Raw genomic sequence first — 18,395 nt, forward strand, 5'->3', positions numbered from 1 at the left:
GGAAATACTGGACGTGACGTTGTGCGATTGCGTTGCCATGCAACAGCTTTGGTTCATGTTAATTTACAAACTCTTCAACTCCAACCCTAGTTATATTTAAAACATTTTTAGAAGGCCTCGCGAAATACTTTAATGTAAATTAAAATGTAAAGGAATGTGTGTATAACAAAATACATCCGTCATAAACACAATACCGGAAACAGACGTAGTGATGTGACGTGTGATCCTCAGCTGATTGGATGTTTTAGCCGCAAAGCATGTTGGGATATGGTGTTTATGCGATATGAAATCTGAAAACATGTTTTAAAAATAAAATAATACTTTATTCCGATTGTGCTTGCTTTTCTCTTTGAAAGTCATCACATAAATGCATTATAATACACGGTTCGGCTGCATTAAATATTAGACATCTGCCGTTGTTCTCTCTTTATAGAGCCCTGATGAGAAGACTTCTGGACAAACTGAAGAACTGCCGCCGAAAAATACGTGACGTGGATCATAAATATATCAACAATTAAACAACATCTTCAATTTATTTTCACAGAATGCATCTCCTCGCAGTATCAACACTAATTCGGCTGACTTTTATATTTGACCCAATCGGTAGATAGGCTGTATTTACACCATAATGGTGCACAGCTGACAGACAGGGACTTGTATTTCTTTTTATTTTCTTTGAATATAAGAATGTAATTACTGAGTTGAGAGAATATTCAGGGGTGTTGGGTGATGGGAGACACATCTATGGAATCAGAATTTCAATAGCTTAGCGTTAAATGACGGATATACCTTTCTGTCTGCAAATCAGATATTAATGTGAAATATTATAGCAATATCCTGTAAAATTATGTGAAAACTTGAATAAAACTACACATATTCAGATGTTATACATGCATACGTGTCCTACACTAATAATACACATTATGTTAATATGGCATTGTATGCTGTGTGTATTTATTTCACAATAAAGTTAATAGTAATATTATGTTTGATATTATGTTTTATTAACTAGACCACATTCTGATTAATGATGTGAAATATAAACAACCCTTAAATCAGACTTCAGTTACACCTGAGTAAAATTCAGGGAAAGTGATTGTCAAGTGCCAACAATCAGGAGAGATATTTGATAGTTGGTGCTTGAAAAGACTAAACATTTATCTGCAGATCCCTATAAAGTATATTCATTACTTGTTATTCTCTACTAATAGTTAATTAAAGACTGTATATAATGGCTATTTTGCACATCCCTTTCAGGATTGTGGTTTATTGACATACAGTATCATATACACAACTACATAAAAAACGTTATGCAATGAATGAAAAGCTTGGGTTGCAGGTTCCTCAACAATAAACTGTCCTATTCTGCACATTCATTATACTATCTACATACATCTTATAAGAGTAAAATACATATAGTGCCTTATTAGTTTGTCTGTTTTGCACATCCTCCTATTAATATCTTTGTACATCCGGCACTAAACAGTTTTATTGTAGAGATCACTTACAGCATCTTCTTGATTTTTTCTATTCTTTCTATATTTCTATAATTTCTACTTTCCCCCTAAAATATTCAATAGCGAGCTTTAACCACTAGGTATCCTTTTCTATCTATCTAGCTGTACACCATTATGGGGTAAATAAAGCCTATCTACCAAATATATATCAAATATAAAATTCAGCCGAATTAGTATTTATTCTGCAAGGAGACGTATTTTGTGAAAATAAATGTAAGATGTTGTTTAATTGTTGATATATTTATGATCCACGTCACGTATTCAGTTTCGGCGGCAGTTATTCAGTTTGTCCAGAAGTCTTCTCGTCAGAGCTCTATAAATAAATAACTATGGCAGATGTGTAATATTTAATGCAGCCGAACCGTGTATTACAATGCATTTATGTGATTGTAATGGAAACCTCTGTAGCAATGGAGAGTCAGGACTCGGAGAGACATGAGGAGAGCAGGAGCTTTGATGTCAAACACTGATAGTTTATTTAGGAGTATCGTCCGGAGAATTCACATCACATGTCACAGCAGCCAGAGGTTCTGACTTCACGGTAGAGTTGCCATGTCAATTCTGAAGAACTCTACCCTAGACCCATGTATTTAGCTAGTTCAGAGAGAATAATCTACTTTGTGCATAACAAGATATAATCATAACTCCTGTATCAGCTGATCCAACAGGCAGGAACAGGGAGACAGAACACTGAGAGCACAGCAGCCAAGGTTACAGGTGCGTGTGCTCAGTCAGGACAGTTTGAACTGATAAACTGGGTCAAAGTTATGGACCTTGGAAAATATTTCCCCAACAGTGATGACTTCCAAAGAGAAAAGCAAGCACACTCGGAATAAAGAATTATTTTATTTGCTTGGCACTTCCGGGTATTTCTCCACTGGTTCTCCATGTTCACAATACCGTGTAACTGTCACGTTTGAAGGGACGAAATCGTGACATCTTAACGTCTCCCAGCATGGTAAATCGTCACATGTTCACGTCTTGCCCTGATACCGGGTTGAATACAGCAGTGTTATCTAATCCTGACCCTCAGTCTATATCTTTGTGTATTTTGTAGTTAAAAAAGGTATAAAGCCCATATCTGAAGGCATAAAATGTTTTTATACCTTAAAGATCTCCTGCCATCAAACAATCAACTATTCAAAATACTTGAGGCTGCAGTCCCAAATGGTCTCAGAATCTACACCTGAAAGAGGCTTCTGCCGGACAGAGGTGAGCAATAAACTTTGTCCTATAAGATCTGTCGTTTTTGGAAAGTTCCTGACCCTGACCAGCTATGGTTGTCCCTATAAGTTAATTTCTTAATTGATATCAATAGCAATGAGGAAAAAAACCAGCCTACAAAGTTGGGTTGTTGTCTTCGGGTCAAATCTGACAGATTTACTAGTTTTATCAATCATAACTTGTATCAATCACGACTGTATTGAACAATATGGTGAGTGCCTTGCTAACACTGTAAATGATGAAACAGATGTTTATAAACAAATACTTTGATTTTGATTTCAAATATATTTATATATGATTTATTTATGAGATTTTTTAAATGAACTAGTTCGTCAACAGAACTTCATAACTTACAACACAACAACGAAAATTTAGGACACTGTCATGTTTATATTCATGTGCAGTTCCCAGGATGGTGGCCAGGTCTTTTTGCTAAAAGAAAAACAAGGCAAAAAAAAAACAGTGAGACATTTTTTTTCAATTTCTGAAATATGTTGAGTATACAAAATCCTTTCAAATGTCTTCTCAACCCTAAGAAGGGCCATACACATAACGGTCTGTTTTCAAATCCTGGATGCTAGGCCTGTCGGTCGGGCCTTTAGTGCCTACTCTTGTTCCGACTTTCCAAGGAAACTGAGGGTGATCCTTATGCTGCTAAGCTTCCAACCACCGAAACGTATTCAGCGTGTTTTTTTTTAAAATGTTGTCTGTGGGACAGCAATATTTTAAACGTTGTTTACCCCAAACCATACTGCATTATTTGAATTGTATGATAAGCAGTTCAACTGATTCCTTCAACAATAATGATGACCATAACTGCATATTGGACATTGTTGACATTCAAGCTGGTCACAATTTAGCATGTCATTTAAGTCTTCATAACTATTATTAGTAAAAACACACTTAACAGTAGATTTAGGTGTTGACAAAGCTACATCTCTCTTTAGGCTATCACCAATGCCACATATTAAAAAGGGCCCAATAGTGCTTTTTGGGGTTTTCCATTTCCAGTAGTGTGTTGATTACGTAATTGTGAATGTAAAGGGACTGCAAAAGCTTAATAGAAAAAGTTCCCCCAGAGTTTCTCTCCAACACACCTGACTGAAACTAATTCCTACATTAAACGTAATAGACTAAGGGGCGGGACGTATCCAAGCGGTTGGCTCTGGTTTCAGACAGAGGGTGAAAAGAGGTGCAGCAGCACAGGCAGTATGAGAACAATAAAGAGCTTTTTGAACATTTAAGCAGGAAAAACGTAATACTAATGAACCTGGAAATTAACAGACTATGTCCTCTTTAAGTTCTCTCAGTCTATAATTACAAAGCAACCCTGATTTCTCGGATTTCTGAACTTAAAATGGTGCAGGTGCTTATTACATGAACTTAAATAACTCACAATTCATGGCAAAACTGACTTCTTAAATAGATAGATAGAGATTTATTGTCTCCCTTGGGAGAGATTTGCCTTGGGCAGTCGAGAGAATACACATAAACACAGGTATACATAGAGAACAACCAGAGTCACAGATACACTACAAAGATCACAGGGCATACATAAGGTATACAAACATACAGGTGTACCCGTTACACTCCATTATTAATTAGGCCGAACTGTCAATTTATTGACAATTGAGTTAAACAAGAAATCTGAATTTACCATGCAGGGCAGGGCAGCCAATGGACCAGCACTTCTTTACAGCCCTTTGAAACAGAAGAGAGGACAAAAACTAAATATTAATTATTTTAATTTATAATTCAATACTTCATTGCATTTCATCCCCCAGGATTTTAAAATGGTAAATGTTTGGATTAATGTAAGACCTCCCAGAGAACAGCTCAACATGTAATTGTTGAATTTCTGACAAAATTCAACAATTTGAAAACTATTATGTTTGTTGTGTTGAAGGTCCATACCTGTTGTGTACTTCATGCAAACAATATAGCTACTAACCTTACTTTCACGTGTCTTTAACACAGATTGCACTGGAAACGCGTCCAGTTTGCTGTGATATTCACACACTGTAAAGAAACATGAAATTAAATTGTCCATAAATCCAAAACTTGATATCATGTATGGTCTTGCAAACTTTTAAGTTGGGTTTTCAAATTGAAAAACACCATTTGTAAGGCCTCAAACAAATGCATGTCATAATTTTCCCATACTTTATATGACATAATGCACCTCTTAGGTACCACAAATGACCACATAGTGAACCACAGATTATCTCCATGTGCCACAAAGCTTTTTTTAGGAATCAAAAGAACTACTATTATGTCAAAAGTTGTATATTTGTTTTATTACAGATCTGTAATGCCTGTGTTTTTTTTCATACCTTCCTCCTTGTTTTGATTTTTCTTGCCTCGCTTCTTTTTTGCTGATATTTTAACAGCTCTCTTTTTATAAAGAGAAACAAAAAACAAGTGTTAATTGCAATAGTCATGTGGTTTGTGCTTTGCAAACCAGGGAAGTACTTGCGAGAACACTTACATTTTAAGAAAAAGTTGGAAAAGCAAAGAGTGAAAAATCTTCTGGCTTAGAGGCCAGTTGGTGGTGCTACTTTTTATTTTACACTGGCACTTTTTTTTAACCGTTCTTTATCTCATATTGTATAGTCAAGATTTCCCTCATTGTTCTACATCATATGTTCTATATTGATACCTACCTGTCGATTGCTTTTTTCTCTGCCTCAAACTCTTCTTTCTCCACTTCCACCACCTGTTCTTTCTCCTTGCCTGCCTCCATCTCTCCTGCCACCACCGGTCCAAACTCTTCCTCTGAGTCTTTCTGTCCCTCCAGCTCTCCTCTCTCCAGTCCTTCACTCGCTAATCTGTCTGTCTGTGTCTCTATGTCCCCTTCTGTCTCCATCTCCTGCATCTCAGTAGTTCCCTCAGTCTCATCCATTTCACCTCCCTCCCCCTGTTCTGTCTGGTCCTCTTCTTCTCCAGTCCTTTCATGCTGCCCTAGACCCTCTGTCTCAGGATCCCATGCTTTGAAGTTAAACAAAGCAGACAAACAAGACATTAAAGATGTAGTGCAGGGTTGAAAATATGATTAACCAAAAAATATTAAAGTTTAACAAAGAAAAAGGAATAAATGAATTGCCCAAAACCAATTTAGGTTGTCTAAAATATTATCTGACTGACATTTCTATCTGATCCATCTGGATAGGTACACAATACAGGATTAAACTTAATAAAGAATCATGAATGTGCTGTGAACTACCTTCTAAAAAGCCTTCAAAAAGGCAAACCATTTTTTCCAGGACCGCATGGGCTACCAGTGGCAGCTCGAAGGGGCACTGGAGCTGGGCCGTCCACTTCTTATTTTTATTGTGGTACTTCCCCCAGAAGAGGAGAGGAAAGTACCCAAGGGCCTTCAGTTTTTCGACCTTAAAAACAAAGAAAAACATAGACAAACATCACACAAATAGATACAGACAGAGATAGATTTTCCAGGCAGTGTTAAAAAGGCAAGACTTTAAAAAAAGAGAGTTGGCAGTCCACTCTCTATAGTGTGTCTTAATCAGAGAGAACCATCAGAGCAACACCACTACTATTTTCTAAAGAGACAATTGTGTTCCTGTTCTGTTTTGCCATTCATTAGCATCTGCCATGAAGTTATATTCACTCTACCACATTACAAGTGAACCAAAGGAGACACCTCTTAACCACACCGCATTGGCCGTCGGCCATATTTTTGTGGTGTGTCCCGTATCATTGGCATTTTTTGCCATTCCCAACAACCTTTGCTGATGATTCAACAGGTTGAATTGGCAGCAGAGCTGTCTGCAAAATAAGCTAGCTTAAGGAAATCTGTGCACAAGAAGAAAAACGGACTTGAGGAAAACTAACTACTACAGTCCAAAGGCTCACACAAAGTCTTTTAATTTGTTATCTCATCTGGTCGTTCTATTACTCAGATATTCTCAACATGAAGCTGAGTGGAGAGTGTTGTGAAAATGTTTTAAAGAGTGTATCACAAACATTGCCTTTATTTCTAGAGCCTTATGTATTTTGTTGTCCCTTTTCGAAATGAGGAAGACATACTTCTGCCTACTGCTGTTATGGAGAATAAAATCCTCTTATGCAGGTGCAGAGTGTAAGTGAGAGTTGGCAGTAGGTTTTAATTTGTGTGGTGTTTGACCTTCTGGCTTAAACGTAGGCAACGTGAGGATACCATACATCGCTACTAGTTCTTTGATGTTGGTTGGTGAGTCAGAACATTTAGTCTAAAATTGCTTTGGGGGGTGGGGATGAATGGCAAACAATGTTGACAGGGCTAAAGTCAATGTATCATTTTTTATATTTATACTAGCTAATTATTGAAATATTGCAAATACATTTGGGTTAATGAAATCTTGACACATAATTGAATGACATTTCAAAAGTTGTTCCTTCCCTGTACAATATAGATTCAATTAATATTTCTCTAATGTTGTGGGACAGTAACCTTCAATGGCTGACCAAAATCAAATAAAATGTTTATTACCACCAGGGCAGAATGATCGAATATCTTCGATTGATTTCTCAACCGGTGTACTTTTTGGGCCCAGTCTTTTGCTTTCTGCCGGAAATCCTTCATACGGGTCGTGTGCCTTGATTTCAGCTCCAACATCTTCCCACACTGAGGAAGTGAGAGGGAAAGAGGGAGTAGGAAGGGCATACTTACTTTTTCTCATAGAAAGACAGTTATAAACAGTTGGGAAACAAAGTATTGCTTATTTCTTTCTTTTAACGATATATATTGTATTATAAAACGGACAAGTCAAATCAAGCAATCTGATTGGTTCTTAGCCGTGATATACTGAGCGTATAGCACGGGTAGAATTGTAAGTTACTTTTCACAACAAGTCAGTATCCCTCCGCGTCTGAGAAAAACAGTATACCTTTGGGTTGAAAAGCAAACTGCCTGCCTGCAGTTTGCTTTTCAGACTGGAACAAGAAAGCAGCGGAGAAGTAACGGGGCAGAAGCCCTCCTTTTTGACGCAGCGGTCCAGACATAGACATCAAACGGCAAAACATATTCAGTGTGCAGTTCCTTTGGCATTAGGGCAGGGATATCTAGATACTTTTAGGTTTAACATAATGAATTGTGCTACTTTTAAAGCAAGCAACGATGTTTTCAAATCTGTAATCAAAGAGGTCCGCAAAAACGCTATCGACCAATCAGATTGCTTGATTTGACTTGTCAGTTTTATAAATATATTTAAATTTCTTCCGTTACGAAACAAACTTACAAAGCATAAAATGGAAACATTTAAGATTAACTTCGACCTCCGGGGGGGTCTTACTATAGTATGGAGGAGTGGATTGAGCAGTGCCTATCTCCAGAAAAAAAAGCACCTAAACTACGACATGCAGAGCTACGTGAAGAGCAAGCAGACCAACTGGAAAAGTACCACCATTCAAAAGCTTTCTGATGCGGGTCTTGAAACAAAGCAGAGAAATTATGACCGTTAGTGGCCACAGGTGTGAAAGCTCTCTCCAGAGCTACTGGAAGCCCAATCTCGGGGACCGGAGAAAGTGGAGCAATATTCTCGCCACGCCAAGCAACAGCCTCGAACAACCTCAACCTATACAAGTGACCACGTAAGCCATGCCACTGATGCTGGACAGTTTTTCAGTGGATGCACAATAAACAGCAACATACACATTATTGTAAATAAACAGCCAAATAATGGATCAACGCTCTCTGTCTAATATGTTCGCTTGCTGTTAGTGTTGTTGCATAGCAACCACCTTGCACTATGTTTTGTGCAGAAGGCAACGGAGGGACTATTTTATTTTGAACATCATTATTTACTAATAAAAACTATTTAAATTAGAGTGTGTATTTTTCTTTCATATTGCCACACTTGGTAACCGTTTTATAAAAGCAATAGCTCACTTCAGGCCGTGATATATGCTCATTATATCACAGCTAAGGGGGTTGTCGACCCTCCGCTTCGCGTCGGGCCGAACCACGCCCCTTAGCTGTGATATAATGAGCATATACCACGGCCTGTCGTGAGCTATTGCTTAAATATAATATAATACTTCCCAAAAAAATGAATCGGAAAATCAATTAAATTCAACTGATTGTACAGACTGACAAAATATGCTACCGAGTAAATGTACCGGATCATTTATTCAGCGGGCTAACCAAGTTAGGATATCTAATTAACAGTATACAGAGGGGCCACATTCACTTTATCTAACTATTTGTAGCAATTCACATTTTAATTGACACTATGAATGTCCATTATATGGCCTCATATATAATCATAATAAAATATTATTCATTTTTTAAAATCAAAATATTGTTATTTAAAAGAACCAACAGTCAAACCTTTCAATGGAACAGGCACATGCAGTAAATGTAATGTTCTAAAAAACACCTATACTGTGATGCACATTTGTGGAGTGACAAAACTCTTTCCGGCTTTTGTGAGAAAAAAGTCACCACGTTGTTCGCCACTTTTATTGTTCGGGTTTTGCAGAAAACAATGAGATATTTATAGGCAAAACTAACTGTCATTTATGTATGAAAATGGCTTTGTCCGAGAGACAGTATAATAGACTGTATTATGAATACTTTAGTAGACATATATATATATATATATATATATATATATATATATATATATATATATATATATATAGTTATATTTACCTTTGTGCATCTACGATTTGCGCAGTTTGATTTTTCCAAACAATGGGGGCACTGGATTCTGGATCCACCTGGCATCGTTGCTACCTTATGAACAAAACAAAAACATCACATGTATCACATATAGTTATTGGCATGGCACAAAACAAAAATTCTTCCATATAACCATGTATGATTACTAAAGTCAAATGATATAATCCAAATGATGTTGATTGAATTCAACTTCAAAATAATGTTAAGTGTGATATCAAAGTTCAATTAGTAGCACTTTAAAATTCACAAATTCCAGTGTAATATCATAAATAACTTTCAATTTCTGGTAATAGTCAGTACATATTGTGTAACGTTTTTTTGGCATGATAAGATGTTTTCTATTAGCTATCATCATAAACCTCAAATCATGTTTGTTCATAAAATGTATCTGTTATTGCGTGATATAATGCATGTTTTTTGAGATAGACACTCTACTGTAGTCAAACTAGTACTTAATATTAAATTGCTCTTATGTTCCTGAAGTAAATATTCATATATTCAGTTTTATTCATAATTTTCTTTTAGATTTTTATTATAGAGTAATACACATTTTTTTTATATTTCTATTATTCAGATACTTTTTCGAGCTACTGTTGATATGAATATATTTGATGTTTATGCTAATTATTTGTATTGTATTTTGTATTTTATATTCCACATATTTTTTATTAATATGTAATGTCCAATAACACTGGGCTGCAACGAAATAATTTCCCAATTTGGGATGAATAAAGTATCTATCTATACACTATTCGTTTAGGTTAAAAGGACGACATGTACATATGATTTAAATTATAAATTACATATCCATATAGGCCTACTCCTAAACTCACAGTTTATGTGGACCGGATCGTGTATCGGCTAGTAATGTCTGTTTAAATATCAATGGGACAAATATCTGAGCAGATCTCAGATTGGCTCGAAGAGTGAATATAAGCTTAAAAACCCGAAATACTGATCTGGATTCAGTAAAGTATTATGTACGATAATCACCTTAAACAGGAATACCAAGTGACATATAAGACTTACAGATGTATGCATTAACATGCCTTTTCCCCAAACATGATTTATAAGAAGTAAATCGCCACTCATTTGGGATTAAATCAGGTTGACAAATGCGTTTAAAGCGGGTTCAGTCGGCTACCATTACTTAATAACACTAACACAGTCTGTTCGTGTGTGGTGCTGTCACAGGCCAAGTAAAAAAAAACTGAAGAACCATGTCATAACATGATTAACTATGTTACTATCGATTGATTTTAAACTGCAACAGCTCCGTAAAACGACAGACGTTAGCTAAGGCTAACTCAATGATGCTAACTGAGCAGTTCACGGTTTAAATAGCAAATAATTAGCACGCGTAAGCTTGTATGTCGACACATGGTGCTGTGTAAAGTGATGCAAAAGCTGAAATCATTTTTAAAAAACACTGTTACATTACAGAAAACGGGTTTACCTCGAGGAACTCCGTGTCAAGGAGGGTTCAATGTCGTCGTCGTCTTCTTCTTTTAATGGCGAATCGCCTTCTCGAATTGGACTGCGCTGCTTCCAGTGGACCTTTAACTAAACGTGCTATGTGGGAAACACCATATCCCAGCGTGCATTGCGGCTACAACATCCAAATCACCGAGCTTGAACCGGGCCTACTTCTGTTTCCGGTGACTTTATTTTGAAAATCAGTTGCTGACGGACGGCTAAAAAGCCAAATATTATAGAATTAAACGAATAAATAAAAACAAGGATAATAGTGTGTTATTGTTGAGTAAATAACAGTGTGTTATTTAGAAAAGGATAACAAATTTGAAAGAAAAAAAGATTAAAAACAATACGGATTTCAGTATTTTGAGGCTCTGAGCCCCATTTATTTTCCTCACGGACGGCAAAAAAAGTCAGACATTATACGATTACAAATAAAATCAATAATCGTGGCTTGATATTGATTAATAACATGTTTTTATGGACCACACAGCTTCCGGTCTTCTCAGACACGACCGTATACATTTGTGTCTCATATGCACGCAAAACTCGGACTCAGAATTCAATGGGAATAGTTGGCGTATGATAGGCACGCAAAATCGGACTTTAGCGTATCTATTGCACGCATTTTCCAATGTGTAAAGTCGTGTCATTTGTATGCAGACTGAAGAGAGTGGGTTGGGTATTTGTAACAATATTCCCTAAAAAGGCACAATCACCACGAACACGCCTAAAGCTAAAGGGTCAAGTACAGTAACTACAACTAACTAACGTTGTAGCCTCTATGGTTGTAGCCTAGCAGAGTGGACAAGTTGCTGTTAGCTGACAGTGAGGCATGTACATGTCCATCAAAGTGACCACGCCCTAATTTATGCAAAAGCTTTAAGGCTTAATATTAATTAAACAGATGACTTGAGAAAAACATTCACCCCCCCAATCCATATTCATGAAGGGGGGGATATAACTATACAGAGAATATGTTTTTTTGAACCACGATGTAAACATGTTTAATTCTGCTCTAAAGTTGGGCATTTTAACATTGGGGTCTATGAAAATTGCTCCCTTCTGCAGACTGCTCCTACTGGCCACTAGATGAACTGCAGTTTGAGGCACTTCCGCATTGGCGTCCCGGCTCTTCCCCAGAGTTTGCCGCTTGACCCCAACCCATAGATCCGTGGGTGAATAATGTCAATCTCAACAGTGTACACATTAACAACAACTACACTATTTTGGCAGTGTAACAATTAAACAAGAACTACACTCTTTTGGCAGTAACAATTAGATAAATAATAAACTGTGAGACTGACACTGAAGACAAACAAACTATTTTCAGCAATCAATCTGTTTAGTTGACTCTGGGTCACATGTGGCGATTTAAAAAAATCGTTTTTTGGCTGTTTTGATGGTGTTTCTCCATCTTGGTCACTGCCGGTGGTTGAGACGGTGGGGTCTTTGGCGACTTCAGGAGATCGGCATTGCTGTTATTTGATGTGGACAATGCTTTCTGTCCTGCACACAGTTTACATTTTACCGTTATATTTTGTGCGTCCTTTATCCCCACAAATTGAAAATAGTGGTTATATCTCCAAGTTGTAAATGCGCTGCTGCTCTCGCTGATACTTGCATCTGCCATAGTGTGTGTGCTGGTGGTGGGCGTTGCCGTGTATGTATGTGTGTTAGCCTTAGCAAGTGTTTGTGTGTCTGTGTATTTTCCCCATAAGGCAAGGACCGCCCAACTCTGTCTCAGATTGGCTTACCCTGAAATGTTACCCCGCGTTAACCAATCATCACTCCTCTCTGGTCACTTTCACTTTTCCATGGTACTGTGAGAGGACATCGCTGTATTCGCCTGTAAATTACATCCGCAGGGAGATTCGGTTCAGTTGGATCACATAATGTAACGCAGTAACGCACCCATTTAAATCACAGTAACTATAACGGCGTTACTGAATGGGAATAGTTAACTAGTAACGTTATTAGTTACCGCAAAAGGTAGTTGTGTGCGTTAGTTTGTAACGCGTAAGTCCCAACACTGGTAAACACACAGCTGATCACCTGAGAGCTGCCGTTTCATTCAGACTGTTTAAAAAAAAACAACGGTCTGATTTTAACAACTCAATGTGTGATTGTTATAGCAGTAATATTAGACACTAATAATACAGTAAACTATTAACACTGTACATATTATTGTTTGCCCGTGGGATTAGGATTATCCGTAGTGAGAGCCGTGCTGCATTTTCCTCCAGTCGGATGTGATATAAAAACAAAGCGATTATTTTTGTTGTTGTAAACTCACGTGGATTAAACTACATGTATTAGTGCATTCATTTCAATTCGCAAACATATGATACATTAAATGATCGTGAGGATGATGATTGAAAATCGTTTGTTTGAGCCGGGCTGCATTTACTGATGAAAAAACGAAGGTTTTGTACTTACGCCAACGTGAATTAAACAACATTATTTTGTTAAATAAAAACATGGTGATGTTTTGTAAATGATTACATGTCTCTTATTTAGCACAGAATATGATCCTATCCGTGACATATGGATCTTAACAAATATCCGCTATATCAGATACCTGTAGATCTATCGGCTGTTTATTTCACATGAGTTCCAGTGTGGCAGCTTTTCACGGCTCCCCCTGGTGGATCCATGATCCATTGCAGCTGGTTTCATTAAAATTACATTTATTTATCAATGGGGCGTATCAAGTCCTGCGGGAGGGGTTAGGGAATGCTCCGGTTTTGGGACAAAATTAACATTGGATCACTTCGGTCAATGTACGTACTTCGTCTCACTGGAATATTAATGGCCAGATTGAATACAACATCGACCCAATTTCTCCGGTCAATGACAGGAGAGTTTTGAAAGTGACAAAACACTGTTCCACACATTTAAAAACACTTAAACAATGTTTACCCAGGATTCAGACACCTCCCCTGTCTTGTAAAATGCGGTGATGCGCCCTGGAGGTATCCTACTATTTAAAACATGTATACCCAGGATTCAATCACTTTTCCTGGCTGTGAAGCATTCTGTTCTCTGGGTGCAGTCTGGCTTTGTCCATTTGGCTATCAGTTTGTTAACCAAATGGACAGAGCCACAGTTTTCCCCCTAAAATGATTTTAAGTCATTATCTTTGCATTTAAATGATGTACGTTATAATTCATATGGTTCCTTTACCCAATGCACATAGTCTGGAGCTCACTGGGGTCCTGCATATGCTTTAATCAGGCTTTGTCCATTTGGCTATCAGTTTGTTAACGAAATGGACAGAGCCACAGTTTTCCCCCTAAAATGATTTTTAATCATTAAATGATGTGTATTATCATTAATATGGTTCCTTAAATTAATACACATAGTCTGGAGCTCACTGGGGTCCTGCATATGCTTTAAATGAAAATCACGTGACATGTGACGTCCGAACCAGCAACTGCTTCATTTCCTGAATGAATCAACTCACTGGTTCGCCGTCCAATCAGGTGATTCAATGCACTGCCTCGTCTCGATTCTGACAGGTGACAGGTTGAAACAGTTTCAAATTTGAGCGCTTCAACACTTTATAACCGCTCTAAACAATGCGCAATGTGTGGGTTGTTGTCGTAGTTTGCATTGTTGCTGTTGAGTTGTTGTTGGCATTGCATTTGAATTGGATCATTATAGAGTAAGCCAGGAAGAAAAATAGGTCGTTCTGGCTCGTGAAACACTTCGAAATGTGGAGAAGTTGTGAACAAAAAGGCAATGAGTAATATAAAAACACTTCAATGGTCTAAGGAATTGATAGCCCAGTGGATAGAGCCGGCGGCTAGGATGCGGGGATATCCTCCGCGCAGCTTGTTCAAAGCTCGGAATAGTTAAACTTGTCATCATTGCTTTTCAACTTTAATACTTTAATAACTGATAAAAGGCCCTCTCCGCCCCAAAAAATGTCAAGCACTCTCTAGTCTCTTCTCAATAACCCAATATACACTATTATCAATCTTTAAATTGCAAATAGAACATGATATTCAGTCTTAGTGTGTGTGTGTGTATCGAATATTTTTAAAGGCAAAGATGCGTTAAACCAACTGCAGCCTTGCACTTCGCCAGGAGAGGTCGCTGTAACTGAAGCTTCGAGAAATGAACCTATTTCCGACACAATTGTCCAAGTGGTTCGACGCTTCATTCAAAGCTTCATTTTGCCATCACTACAAGCTGGCTCTGCTTGTAACATAAGGAAAACAGTTCTACACAGGAGTTGCCCAAAATAAGTATTTATTTAACCCAACACAGTGGTTACAACCAACAATAAAACAAACAGAGGAGCGGTGTCCTGGTGCACCGAGCAGGGCAGCCGAGAGAGAGCGAGAGCCTGTTCTGCAGCCCTCTTAAATGCTGGAACCAGGTGCCAAAGGTGGATCTCATCACTGCTGATCACAAAGATAAACCCAGGTTACAACAGCACCACATGGTGGACAACCACAGGGTTGTCACGTCACCAATGTCCAGGCCGCATCTCATTGACATGTCCTTAACCTCTTAAGCACTGAGCCTGTTTTTCAGGTTTCAGGCTCCAAAATGCCACTAACACAGCAAAGACTATATCTTCACTTCTAAAAGGGGTAAATTAATAATCCTTTCTCTCAAAGCAAGGTTACATCTGTGAGTTGGATGTAGAAGTGTCAGAATCAATCTAGATGTTTTTATTTTAAAGTAAATTCAGATGGAACATAGTAAAAACATGTAAATTATAATGTCCACCTAAATAAAAACCATTACTTATAGTGAAAACCACCCTTGAATGATGGGTTAGTAGACTAAAATATTTAGGAATCCAAACTATAACATATAATAAGAACCCTGTATCAAGATTGATGCAAAACAAGTGAAATTTGATCTTTTTAGAGAGGTTTAGAAAAATAAAGTCCAGGCGGACTCACCTCTGGATAATTTGGAAACCATCGGTTCCATTTGACCTTTTCACTGTAAAAATAATTGTATTGCTTTTAATTATCACTATAGGTATTCATTCCATCCAAATACAACTGTTGTGAAAAAATTAAAAATATTTTGTTTTAGAAAAAAAATACTCTGTTATCCTCTTAGGCCCCACAATGATAACAGTGAGCCTCTGGATTAGCCCCGAGCGAAAAATGCTAACCTATTATGCACCGGAAATCACTCCTAGCTCCCTTATTACTTATCCCAGCTGCACATCCAACACATCGTTTATGATCGTAAAGACACAGAATCTAACGGTGCCCACCTCAACACTGAAAGATACCACTTGCAACGTTATCAACAAAAACGTAAATCAAAAGAAGTGGAGCTAGGTAGCTACACAATGCTAACGTGGCTTACCTTTGTCTTTGTCTGGTCTAAACTGGTCTTCAATGGCATTAAAACGATAACAACGATGATGATGTAGTTAATCCAATGTGGCTGTGTCCCCTTTGAAATGTTCTGATAATCTATAAACAATAAAACTGCAATTCCGTTATCTGCTGTCCGCTCTGTGCTCCGTGCGCTCTGGGTCCTCCTTCTTCTTCTTCTTCTTCTTCTTCTTCTTTAGTGTTTATTGGCGGTTGGCAAACCAAATGTTAGGTGCATTACCACCAACAACTGGACTGGAGTATGGACAAGAGACTATGCAGAAAACAATAAACAAAATAAAACAAACAAAAATAAATAAAACCAAAACTCTAGATTATTTTTAATTTATCAATTTCTCTAAGAAACGTAATAAGCTCACAATACATATTGCCTGATGTTTTCCCTAACAGCCCTGATAGCGAAAAGTCAATGTATTTTGCTTTCTTCAGTGTTTGGAAAAGCACATTCCTCTGAATACTATATTTCCTGCAATGCAGCAAAACATGTTCAACCGTTTCTGGCTGGCTACAGTGTGTACACTTTCCGGTTGGATGCTTTCCTATTACCCTTAATGTATGATTGATACCTGTGTGACCTATTCTCATCCGAGAAATGACATTTTCCTCCCTTCTTTTAAACCCCACCTTCCTTCCATCACCCACATACCTTTGAATGTTATAAAGATGTCTTCCTGTGTCACTAAGGTCCCAATGATCTTGCCATGTTGTTTGCGCATATATATGTATGAAGGTTTTAACCTCCGCTTTGCTGAGCGGAACTTCAATGTCTATATTCGTAATTCTGAGTGTTTGTTTGGCCAGAATATCCACCTGTTCATTACTCTCCACACCAACATGAGCAGGAACCCAGATGAAACGAGTTGCTATTCCTTTGATTTGCATTTTATACAAAATTAGAAATATTTCATTTATTATGTCCATTCTAAATGAAGATCTGCCTGATCGTATACTCGATAAAGCTGAATAGCTGTCAGATGCAATTACAGTATTATGTATTCCTTTCTCCTCTATCCATTCCAATGCCAATACCAATGCCAACAACTCTGTGGTGTATACTGACACATGGTCGGTTACCCTTTTCTTTATATGTGAATTACTCACTGGGATATAAACTGCTTCCCCAGCACGCCCTGTCTCTGGATCTTTGGAGCCATCTGTAAATATGATTGTTGAGTCTGAGTGATATCTTGCAAAATAATTCTGGACTATGCGCCATACTGGTATTTCTTTCTTTTCCTTCAACTCTTTTTGTATATTGAGGTCTACACTTGGCAATGGGAATAACCAGGGTGGAATGGATGAGATTGCAACTGTAGGGCAATACTGTATTTGATTCAATCCTATACTTGCCGCTTTAACATCACCAATCCATCCGAAACTTGTTAAATGTGACTCATTGTGCTCCCAGCAGTCTTTCAAAAATACTTTTCGCTGGATGACTATCCCCATGCCCCTGAAGGTTTACCCAGTATGCCAACATTAACTTTACTCTTCTTATCCTTAAAGGCATTTCTCCCATTTCCACCTGTATTGCTGATACTGGAGATGTTTTAAAAGCTCATCTACAAATCCTCAGGGCCTGAGCTTGTAGGACATCCAGCTTTTTAAGGTTTGATTCTGCTGCTGCCATGAACGCTATACACCCATAATCGAATACAGGTCTTATGAGTGCCCAATATATGTTCAGTAGTGATGACCTACTCGCTCCCCACTCCTGTCCCACCAAACACCGAAGTACATTGTTGACCTTTTTACATTTACTTTGAACTTTTCCTATATGATTGCTCCACGTTAGCTTTCCATCAAACCAAACACCAAGAAATCTTATTGTATTTACCTGTTCAAGAGGTTGCTCATACAATTTTAATGATACAGGAGCAATTTTATGCCGTTTTGTAAAACAAATGACTTGCGTCTTAGCTACTGACAGTTTGAATCCCCATTTATTTGACCATTTCTCCACTTCAACTATTGCAGATTGTATTTTCTTTCCAACATGTGCTACATTGCGGCCTTTTGCCCACAAAGCCCCATCATCTGCATACAAAGATTTTCCCACACTTGGATGAACTTGATTAAAAATGTCATGTATCATTATATTGAACAACAACGGACTACATA

At 37.7% G+C, this 18,395-nt stretch overlaps 1 protein-coding gene across 9 annotated transcripts; it reads right to left on the reverse strand.

Moving 5' to 3' along the window:
- Nucleotides 1-1,877: 1,877 nt before the first annotated feature.
- On the reverse strand, nucleotides 1,878-16,415 carry LOC307035778 (uncharacterized protein). 9 transcript variants are annotated; one of them, XR_013807189.1, is made up of 9 exons: nucleotides 16,243-16,415; nucleotides 9,394-9,477; nucleotides 7,231-7,365; nucleotides 5,965-6,130; nucleotides 5,405-5,729; nucleotides 5,075-5,135; nucleotides 4,693-4,760; nucleotides 4,399-4,442; nucleotides 3,098-3,173 (listed from the first exon to the last, which is right to left on the reverse strand). XR_013807189.1 is itself a non-coding variant. In XM_079675482.1 (8 exons), the coding sequence occupies exons 1-8, from the start codon at nucleotides 16,279-16,281 to the stop codon at nucleotides 3,113-3,115; spliced, it is 630 nt and encodes a 209-aa protein (XP_079531608.1). In that variant the 5' UTR covers nucleotides 16,282-16,415; the 3' UTR covers nucleotides 1,878-3,112. The 9 variants fall into 9 exon arrangements, 3 of the variants coding, with proteins under 3 accessions (XP_079531608.1, XP_079531607.1, XP_079531606.1); XR_013807190.1 differs by having other exon boundaries at nucleotides 9,394-9,473; nucleotides 16,243-16,390; XR_013807191.1 differs by lacking the exon at nucleotides 16,243-16,415 and adding an exon at nucleotides 10,880-12,227.
- Nucleotides 16,416-18,395: the final 1,980 nt, after the last annotated feature.

Source organism: Notothenia rossii, assembly GCF_949606895.1.
Source record: "Notothenia rossii genome assembly, chromosome: 4".
In the NCBI taxonomy this organism is placed as follows: Eukaryota; Metazoa; Chordata; class Actinopteri; order Perciformes; family Nototheniidae; genus Notothenia; species Notothenia rossii.